This window comes from Pteropus medius, unplaced genomic scaffold (genome assembly GCF_902729225.1).
Source record: "Pteropus medius unplaced genomic scaffold, Ma_sr-lr_union100, whole genome shotgun sequence".
In the NCBI taxonomy this organism is placed as follows: domain Eukaryota; kingdom Metazoa; phylum Chordata; class Mammalia; order Chiroptera; family Pteropodidae; genus Pteropus; species Pteropus medius.
This window is the reverse complement of record NW_024352949.1, coordinates 368,576-379,835: the sequence shown is the minus strand read 5'-3', so window position 1 is coordinate 379,835 and position 11,260 is coordinate 368,576. Positions and strand designations below refer to the sequence as shown.

General features: G+C 34.9%; 1 protein-coding gene across 8 annotated transcripts in view; it reads right to left on the bottom strand.

Annotated features, from left to right (window-relative positions):
* LOC120592711 (DNA repair-scaffolding protein-like) overlaps nucleotides 1-11,260 on the bottom strand; it is a 318,688-nt gene that overhangs the window by 112,022 nt on the left and 195,406 nt on the right. Inside the window, exon 9 of one of the 8 annotated variants that reach the window (XM_039850439.1) lies at nucleotides 4,421-4,628. The exons of 6 other annotated variants lie outside the window; for them this stretch is intronic. In XM_039850439.1, coding sequence (XP_039706373.1) covers nucleotide 4,628 — 1 coding nt within the window. In that variant the 3' untranslated portion in view covers nucleotides 4,421-4,627. Of the gene's footprint in view, nucleotides 1-4,420; nucleotides 4,629-9,526; nucleotides 10,477-11,260 lie in introns of those variants that run through there. One more of the 8 variants, XM_039850434.1, reaches the window with a different exon arrangement.

Genomic DNA, 11,260 nt, shown 5'->3' with positions numbered 1-11,260 from the left:
AGTTTGATGCAGTCCCATTCACTTATTTTAGCTTTTACTTCCCTTGCCTTTGAGGTCGAATTCATAAAATCCTCTTTAAGTCCAAGGTCCTTGAGTTTAGTTCCAATGTTTTCTTCTATGCATTTTATTGTTTCAGATCTTATATTCAGGTCCTTAATCCAATTTGAGTTAATTTTGGTGTGTGGTGATAGACAATACTTAGTTTCATTCTTTTGCAGGTAGCTTTCCAGTTTTCCCAGCACCATTTATTGAAGAGGCTTTCCTTTCTCCACTGTATGTTTTTGGCTTTTTTGTCAAAAATTATTTGCCCATATAAATATGGGTTTACTTCTGGACTCTCAATTCTGTTCCACTGCTCCGTATGAATCATGATCACATGATTCTTATGTTTTAATTTGTTTATGTGGTGTATCACATTAATCGATTTGCGTATGTTGAACCATCCATGTGCCCCTGGGATGAAGCCCACTTGATCGTGGTGTGTAATTTTTAAAATATTTTGCTGTATTCGGTTTGCTAGTATTTTATTTAGAATTTCTGCATCTGTGTTTATGAGAGATATTGGTGTGTAGTTTTCTTTTTGTGTGTTATCTTTATCAGGTTTTGGTATCAGGGTAATATTGGCCTCATAAAATGAATTGAGAAGTATTGCCTCTTGTTTAATTTTTTGGAAGAGTTTGAGGAGCATAGGTATTAAGACTTCTTTGAATATTCGGTAGAATTCACTGGTGAAACCATCTGGCCCTGGACTTTTACTTTTTGGTAGGTTTAAGATGATTGTTTCAATTTCTATACTGCTGATCAGTCTATTTAGATTTTCCAGATCTTCTTGATTCAGTCTAGGAAGACTATTTTTTTAAGTACTGGTCCATTTCTTCCAGTTGATTAAATTTGTTATATTTTTTCATAGTATTCTTGCATGATCTTTTGTATTTCTGCGATGTCAGCCGTAATTTCCCCTCATTCATCCCTGATTTGTGTCCTTTCTCTTTTTTCTCTAGTGAGTCATGCAAGGAGTTTGTCAATTTTATTAACCTTCTCAGAGAACCAGCTCTTTGTTGTATTTATTTTTTTCTATTGTTTGTTTTCAATTTCATTTATTACTGCTCTAATTTTGATTATTTCTTTCCTTCTGCTGACTTTAGGCCTCATTTGTTCTTCCTTTTCTAGTTTTTTAAGATGAAGTGTTAGTCTGTTTATTTGGGCTCATTCTTATTTTTGGAGATAGGCCTGTAACGATATGAACTTTCCTCTTTTGACTGCTTTTGCCACATCTCAAAAGTTTTGATATGTTGCACTATCATTACCATTTGTTTCTACATATCTCTTGATATCTCTTTGTATTTCTTCTCTGACCCAGTTATTCTTCAGTAGCATGTTGTTTAATCTCCATATATTTGTGGTTCTTCCTGATTTCTTTTTGCAGTTGATCTCTAGTTTCAAAGCATTGTGATCAGAGAAGATGGTTGGTATGATTTCAACCCGCTTATATTTGTGGAGGCTATTTCTGTGTCCCAATATGTGGTCGATTCTTGAGAATGTTCCATGTGCACTAGAGAAGAATGTATAAGCAGCTCTTTTGGGATGGAAGGCTCTGTAAATGTCAATTATGTCCAGTTGGTCTAATGTGTCATTTAAAGATGTTATTTCCTTATTGATTTTCTATTTGGATGATATCTGACAGTAGGGTATTTAGGTTTCCTACTACAATAGTGTTTTGGTCTGTTTCTCCCTTTAGTTCTGTTAGGCATTGCTTTACATATTTCGAGGCTCACTGATTGGGACCATAGGTATTAATAAGTGTTATGTCTTCTTGGTTCATGATTCCCTTTATCATTATGAAGTGTCCCTCAGTATCTTTATCTTTTTTATTTTGAAGTCTATTTCGTACAATACTGCTACTGCAGCCTTTCTCTGAATGCCATTTGCTTGAAATATCATTTTCCACCCTTCCACTTTGAGTCTATATTTGTGTTTGTAGCTGAGATATGTCTCCTGGAGGCGGCATATGGTTGGGTTTTGTTTTTTGATCCATTCAGCAACTTTGTGCCTTTTTATTGGTGATTTCAGTCCATTTCAGGCGATTATTGAAATATGAGTTGTTCTTATAGCCGTTTAATCTTTTGCTTTCTGATAGCTCGGTGTTTCCACTGCTTCCTTGTCTTTATGTTTCTGTTTTTATTTATTTATTTGTTTGTTTGTTTGTTTGTTTAGGTTCGCTTTTGTGGGATATGCCTCTGGTTGTTTTATGTCAGACTTCAGTTCTGAATTTTTGGCATGTGGTTACCATTATAAATATGTAAAGGATAGTTATATATATATATAGACATCCATTTTCTCCTGCATGTGCCTTATCTCCATTCCCCTTTAGGAATTCAGATCTTTAAATCCTCCCCTTTTCAGTCATTGTTGTCTCAATTTCTCCCTATGTATGCTGAACGTTCATTACTATCTTGCTATAGCAATTCTCTTATTATTTAAGCTTATAATGCCCTGTTCTTAGTAAGGGTTGCACTCCTCTGTTTGTATTTGCCTGATAGTCACTTTACTCCTAATTATGTATTTTTTTGTTTCGTTTTATTTTGTTTTAATGAGCTGATACCTTTCAGTATTTCCTATAGTGCAGGTCTCGTAGTGGAGAATTCCCTCAAGTTTTGTATGTCTGGAAAGGTCTTAATTTCTCCTTTATATCTAAAGGAGAGCTGAGCTGGATATGTTATTCTAGGCTGGTAGTTCCTTTTACTTAATAGTTTAAATATTTGATTCCATTTCTTTCTGGCTTTTAAGGTTTGACCTGAGAAGTTCGATGATAATCTAATGGGTTTTACTTTATAAGTTACCGTCTTCTTTCCCTGGCTGCCGAGAGAATTCTGTCTTTGTCGTTGATTTTTGATAACTTTAAGACAGTGTGTCTTGGTGAAGGCCTTTTTGGATTGAGATAATTGGGTGTTCTGTTGACTTCTTGAATCAAGCTCCAGCTCATTCCTTAGATTTGGGAAATTCTCGTACACTATTTGTCTGAAAATGCTTTCTAGTCCCTGCTCCTTTCCCTCGCCTTTGAGAATGCCCATTATTCTTATGTCTCCACTCCTCATGGTATCAGTTAGTTCTTGAATTTCTCTCACATTATTTTTCATTCTTTGGTTTCTCTCTTCTTCTTTCTGATTTATTTCTAGATTTCTGTCTTCGATATCACTGATCCTTTCCTCTATTTGGTCGACTCTATTTTGCAAGATTGCTATTTCATTTTTTCAACTCTTGTTCTTCATCTCCTGAAGATGGTTCCTTTTGGTTCCTTTTGAGAGTTTCAGTCTCCTTGCTCTGCCAATCTAGTTGTTTTTTTCAATTCCTAACATTGTTGATTTGAGTTGTTTTGGATCTCATTGAGTTTTTTCAGAAGTGCCATCTTGAATTCTCTGTCACTTAAGTCGCATATTTCTATGTCTGTAAGCTCATTTTCTGGAGATTTTTCTCTTTCTTTCTGAGCTGCCTTGTCACCTTGGTTGTTCATGGTGTTTAATGAACTATTTCTGCACTTGGGCATTAATGGAAGTGTATTCTGTTGTTTTTCCAGAAAGAAGATTCATTGTCTAAAGGTCTCTCTTTAGCCTGCTGCAAAGAAGGCACTTTTCTTTTGATTTCCAGTAGGTGGCAAGTAAGCCTCTTGGATCCCTGCTTTATATAAAGCCTAAATGTCTTTTTTTTATTTTCTTGTAGATATTTAATCACAGTTGTTACTCTCAGTTTCCATCCCTGTCAGTGTTAGCAACAGTTTCGGTAGCGTTTGCTCAGATTTCCTTGGGGCTCCGTGGTGTTCGGTCTCGAAGGGTATGGGGGGAGGGGCCCACTAGGTTGGCAGTTGGTGGCTGCAGCTCAGCCTTGGTTTTGCAATTGGGTCGGTAAAAATCAAATTGTTTCTCTGAGGTCCTGTACTACTTCTCTGCTTTCTGCCCTGATGACTGGGCCTTGCTGTGGTCTACTAGAAGTCCTGGCATTTCCAGCTAGGCTGATCAGTGAGGTCTCCGCACCTTCTCTCCTCCTTTTCCTCCTGCAAGGAGGTCTGGGGGCTGTGAGAGGCAGCTTCTTTATTTCTCTGAGTCCACTGCCTGACACCTGGGGTTCTGACCTGTGGTAGCTCTTATGCGCAGATCCCACGATCAGACGTGCTGGTGTGCAGTTTGGGTGTTTTTTGTTCAGTTTTAGATGTTCGGCTTATTGTTGTTTGAAAAGAAGAGATATGAGGACGTCTCTCACTCCGCCATGTTTCTGAAGGAATCTAAGACTATATTTTTAATTTCCACATTACGTGTTTTCCAGTTTTTCTTCCAGTTACAATTTCTAGTTTTGTTCCACTGAGAACAAAGATAGTATATAATTTAAATATTTTTAATTTTAAGATTCGTATATTAATTTTCTAGAGCTATGATAACAAAACATCACAGTCTGTGTGGATTAAATAATAGAAATTAATTTTCTTACATTTCTGGAGACTGGAAGTCCAAGATCAAAGTGTCAGCAAGTTTGGTTTCTCCTAAGTCCTCTCTCCTTAGCTTGTAGATGGCTGCCTTTTCACTGTATCCTCAAATGGCACTTTCTCTGCACATGCATCCCTGGTGTCTGTTCTTTTTCTAAGAACACACCAGTCATCCTAGGTTAGGGCCCAACCATGTAATTTCATTCAATCTTATTAATTACCTCTTAAAAGCCCTACCTGTAAATCACAATGTCAGGTGTACTGTGGGTTAGAACTCCAATATGTGAATTTTGAGGTAACATAATTCAGTCTATTACTTGTTTTATGCCCTAATATATGGTCTAAGCAAAGAATGTTCAAATATGCACTTAAGAAAATTGTGTATTCTGCTGTTTTGGGGTGGAGTGTTTTATATATGTTTGTTAGGTCTAATTGGTTTATCCTATTGTTCAAGTCCTCTGTTTTCTCATTGATCTTTTGTCTGTTTGTTCTGTCTATTATTGAAGGTGGGGTATTAATCATCTCTATTTATTGTAGATCCATTTTCCCCTTCAATTTTTACAATTTTTGCTTCATATATTTTTCAGGCTCCCTTCTTAGGTATTTATATATTTAGAATTGTTACATCTTACTGTATTGAACCTTTTATAGATATATAACACCCTTTTTTGTGTCATAACCTTTTTTAATGTAAAATCTATTTTATAGGACAATAATATATCCACCTTGGTTCTCTTTTAGTTACTATTTGTATGGAATGTATTTTTTTTATCCTTTTACTTTCAAACACTTTCTGACCTTATATCTAAATTGAGTACTGTAGATAGCATACAGATGGATCTTATAGACAGCATATAAATAGATCCTTTTATTTTTAAATCCAATCTGCCAATCTCTATCTCTTAATGGTTAGGTTTTATTCATTTACATTTTTTTTTTTGGAGTCAAAAGGAAATTTTATTAGTAAAGGGGTAATACTCCACAGACAGAGTGTGGTCTCCTCTCAGAGGCAGAGAGTGAGAGGGACAGTGTGAGGGGCAGTGAAAGAGACAGTGAGAGGGACAGAGTAAAGAATACAGAAAGACAGTGAGAGGGACCATGAGAGAAATCCATTAATTTACATTTAATGTTATTCCTGATAAAGATGATTTTATTTGTCATTTATCTATTGCTTTATGTTTGTCTTGTATGTTTTTCTTTTTGTTCTTCAGTTTCTTCTTTACTGCTTTATTTGGTATGTGGTTGATTTTTATGTAGAGTACCATTTTAATTACCTTCTTCTTTCATTTTGTCTGTATTTTTTCAGTTATTCTCTTAACCCTTACCTTGGGAATTAGAATTAATATCTTAAAGTTATAACAACTTATTTTGGATACTATTAAATAGGTTTCAAGTATATAAACACTTTATCCCGTAGTACATCTCCTTCCTTCCCCCTTTATATTGTTATTGTCACAGATTACATCTTCACACACCGTATTCCCATTAAAATGGATTTATAATTACGGTGTATGAATTTTCTTATTAAATCATATAGGAGAAAGAAAACAGTATAAACACTACCAAAAGTACAATAACTGACTTTTATATTTACCGATATAATTACTGTTACTAGTTGTCTTTACTTTTTCTTAAGTTCAAGTTGCTGCTGAGTATCCTTTTCATTTCAACCTGAAGGACTCACTTTAGCATTATAGGATAGGTCTGCTCGTAATGAACACCCTCAGCTTTTGTTAGTCTAGAAATATCTTAATTTCTCTTTCATTCTTGAAAGATGGTTTTGCTAGACATATAATTGTTGGTTGTGGGGGACTTTAAATATGTCATCTGCTTTTTTGGGGGGCGGGGGTGGGGGTGGAGGGACTTTAATATGTAATGTGACTGCTTTTTGACGCCATAGTTTTAGATGAGAAATCAGTTATTAATATTATTGAGGATGCTTTGTACATGACAAGTCCTTTTCTCTTTCTGCTTTCAAAAGTTTCTTCTTGTCTTGGACTTGACAATTTCACTACAATATGTCTTAGTGTTTGAGTTTATGATTGATTAGAGATCACTTGGCTTCTTGGTATGTGTATTTATGTTGTTCCTCATTTGGGAAATGTTAAAGACATTATTTTTTCAAATTTGTTGTTGTTTCCCTTCTTTCTGGTACTCCTATAATATACATGTTCCTATATTTGATGGTGTCACCCCACAGGTCTCTCAAGCTCGTCATTTTTCTTTGTATTTTTTCTTTCTGCTCCTCAGAACTATAGTTCAATTGTCTTATTTTCAAGTTCACTGATCTTTTGTTACACTTGTTCAAATCTACTGTGATTTTTAAAATTTAAATTTTAAATTTTAGCTCCAGAATTTTTTCTATGATTTCTATGTCTTTATATTTTCATTTTGCTCATATATTATTTTCTTGATTTCATTTCAATGTTTAACTCATTTACATATTTAAGACAGTTTATTTCATATCTTTAATGAATAATTCCAATGTCTAGGCTCCTTCTGTGATTGTTTCTGTCAAATTGTTATGTTTTCCTGTGAGTAGGCCATTGTTTCCTTGTTATTTGTATATTTTATAACTTTTATTGAGAATTGGATCTTTGAGCATTATTTTGTAGTTTAACTCTGGAAATTTAATTCTTTCACTCCTTGGGGATTGTGAATCTTACTTTTTTGTGGGTGGGATTATTCCATTTATGACTTTCCATACTATTTTTTCAAGATGTGTGTTCTTTGTCATATGTAGTGATTGATATTTCTGTTCCATTGTCTCTGGACAACAGGAGACCTGATAAAGATTTCCTTAAATGTCTGTCACCCTATTTTGAAGTCTCCTGAAAACCATTTCAGCCTGTGGGAGTTAAAAAATATCCACTAGCCTTGTGCCAGTCCCCTCGGTGATCAAATGCAACATTCAGCAATGAACACAATGCTGATATATTGCCCACCCTGGCTCCAGCATTCTGCACCATGATTATGAGGCTGGGGGATGCGGGATGATAGCTGTTACCATTCAAAAGGCTAAAATTCCCCCAAATTTACCCTTTACCAAGGTCTTCTCAGACAGCAAGTGTTCAACTAGACTCTAGAGCTCTAAAATAATTATGTCAGACAGTTCCTGCCCATAAAGCAATTCTCTGGATAGAGGCATGGATCTTTGGAGTTTCTTTCTTTGCCTTCTTTTGAGAAAACACTCCTCTTAGTTGCTTACTTGACCCACACTCTTAGATTAGGAAGAGTGTGGTCATTTGTTTGTTAATGTTTTGATTACATGTTCTCCTCTGTTTCTTCTTCCCTCTACTGTAAAATATAATGCACATTCACATATTAGAGACCCTGAGAACTCCTACAGTATAACTAACTGGCCCACATTTAACCAGCCTTTCCCAAAGTTGAGTATAGAACCTTTCGGTAGTATTCCTATGAAGATCTCATGGAAAAGTGTTCTTTGGAGCACCAGTTGAAGTCTGCTTTTCTTCCTTTCTCATGTAAGCATGAATGAATGATTTCCTTTTCTCCCTTCCTCCAGTTTTTCAGGTTGTTCAGATTACCATCATGGTATATTTTGTCCTTTTCACACTGCACTATTTTCTTTTCTACTTATTTCCTCTAAAGAAACCCTGTAATTCTGGTGGGAAAATATTGGCCTTCTGGCTGTCACAATGGAAAACAAACACTGAGTAAAAAAAATCCTCTATCATTCCTTTACTCTTAGCAATAAGAGCCAGAAATTTCTTCATTGTATAGAATCACAGGTGGCAGATATAAAACAGGAAGAAATGCAGCTGTGAACAAATCTGTGGGCTCTACTTTGGTCTTCTGGCACTTACCACATATAAGTTACACTGAAAACCTAGATGAGCAGACAGAGTTTCTCCTCTGGCGTCACAATTTCTTTTGTGTTTACTCAGGGCTCTAACTATTACTAGTATCAAGAAGGCACTATTGACTATGCTCTCAAAATATGCCCTAAGTCTCCCTATTTTACTACTTGGCATCATAACTCAAGCCAAGACTTAGAGGAGTCTTCCTTGTTTCTTGTCTTTCTTTCCCATATCACATCAAACCCATTAGCAAATCCTGTTGCCTCTAACACCAAAATATATTCCAAATCCACTGGTCCAAGTTATCATCTTCTTTCACACCTGAACTACTCCCACAGCCTCCAAGATACCTTTACTCTGGCCTTCTATATACAGTCATCCTCCACAAACTTCAAACTGTGACTCAGATCATATCTCTTCTCTCCTGGACAACAGGGAGTATTTAATACCAGCTCTTTAATATTGTACACAAGTTCTCCATCCTTACTTGCTGCCACATCTGCCTCAGACTTTCCACTTCATTCATATAGCACTATATATATCCCTGCATATAGCCTTCACCATGCTATTCTGGCCTCCTGGTCTTTGCTTATTCAGTGTCTTCTATTTCAAATGCCTCCACAGTCCCTTTCTTGGTTCTTTTCAACTTAGCTTTCATAGCTTAGATAGAGAATCACCAACTACAGGAAACTAACCTGACACAGTCTGCTCTCTCCCCAGTGTGTGTGTGTGCTTGTGTACCTATCAGACATGCTTACCTCCTCATTGTTCTCACATCTTTTGTACAAAGCTCTATTATTACACTTTCTAGTCTTTTAAAACATGTTTACATTACCTTTCTCTTCTACTACATTGTCAGTCTCCTAAGAGCGGAGATCAATTGTCATTCCTTTTGAATACTGTATCCCATTGTAATTGGCATAAGGCCAATTATATAGTAAGTAAACATTCCTAAAATGCTTCTTAGCAAATGTAGTAATCAAAGAAATACATTGATACATTTTTGCACTGAAGGAACATAAAACTGATGACATCTTGATGATTAGTAAATACTCAACATTAATTATATGGTTATTGACTATCCACTATGTGCCAAGCATTATTCTAGTCACTGAGCATATAGTAGTGAAAAAGTTTTGATTTGGAAGTTTAAGCCAATGCAATATAGTACATGAAACAGGTAAACAAGCATAAGTATTAGGAAGAAAACAAAATATTATCAAAAGTGATATAACTGTAAAAATAGAAATGTTTTACTATACAAAACAGGCTTACGAATTGGTAAGAAAGTCCATAGGATCCAACAAATATATGACTAAAAGTTAAGAAAAACAATTTGTAAAAGAGCAGCAAGTACTCTACTACGAGGTTTACAGATTATGTAATTATATCAAGAAATCATAGCAGTGATAGCAACAACAAAATGTATACTCTTTAACCCACTATAACAGTTCCTAAAATCTACTCTGAAATATAATCTAAAAAATGTACAAAACTATATATGAATTTCAATTAAAGAGTTATTTATGATAGCAAAAATGGATAGGTACTGCATACTGAGAATGTGGAAAAACATTATATCATAATGTGCAGTTGTAAAAAATATTGAGTGTGGTACTGATGTCACTGCTGAGAAATGGGCAGAAGTGGAAACAGCTATAACTTCTGCAGGTTACTAAGGTAACAATATACTGAAACACTCAAAACACACCCATATTCTCTGATCAAGAATTTTACTTCTAGAAATATCCTGAGAATAAGCACTTTCATTCAAATACTATTTAAAATAGCCCAAATTGGGAAGCAATTTTAAAAACTCAATATAAAAGATTCTAAATTATGATATATCCATACAGTGGAACACTAGTCATTAAGAAGATGATGAGGTGAATTTACTGATATTCATGATAACAGGAAAAGACAGGTTTCACTCCCCATAAAGGATGCATATATTCTGAGGGGAAACAAAGTATCTGACACAAGTGATACTAATAAATGTTTCTGAATAAATGAGTGAATGAGTGAGTAAGGTAAGAGGTGTCCTGGTTGTCCCTTGATATACTATTTTATACTTATCTTTTTCAGGTGCTCATTCTGGCTTCAGATTTGGTGGTGGGTCACACTTTATCAGCCAGATGAGTTCTACCTCTCTCTTCAACTACCATCATAGAAAACTTCTTCCTTCACATTAAAAAAAAAAAAAATCTGTATTCAACTTACTAAAATGTTTCTTTGGGTTCATCATATTTGAAGCTTTCAGATTTTTTTAGTAGTAAAAGCTGTTTATTCATTAGTTGATAAATGTTGAAACTATGTGATGGGGACATGGGATTCACTTTATTATTATATTTTTATATGTTTGAAATTTTACAGATTCATGACATTTTTATAAGTTGCTTATTGTTATATAATTCTGTAACTATTTCATAATTCAATTAATTCTAGGCAAGGAATTTTACTTTTACATTTATCTCCAGATTGGCTGAGCCACGATAACATTACATTTTGCAGGAATTCAATGAGAATTTATTAGGTAATATATAGAGAAGACTCTAAACTCCTCTGGATAAGTAGCCATTGTACCTAAACCCACATTTCTTACTATAGGATAAACAGAGGTGTCTGAAGGCTTTGATTCTTTTAAACCCTTTCCTTTTTAGAAAACAAAAGTGTAGTTTGCTACCAGCATTAATTTAACATCACACGTAAGGATGCTATGTTTTCTAGGATTTTCAGCAATTGAGAATTACTATATTTTGTAAACAGAAATACCACTACTAAAAACTGAATGCTATAAATAGGATGAGGTCATTTGTTTCCAAAGACTATCGATCTACCAGAGCGATGTGAAAATAATAATAAAAGCAAGGTATTTCATGGCATGTTTTGGGGGTAAGGTTAAGACTGTAATTGTGAATTATCTCAGGGTAAACACTGCAGCTGCAAGTGTTGCTGGTGAGTATTC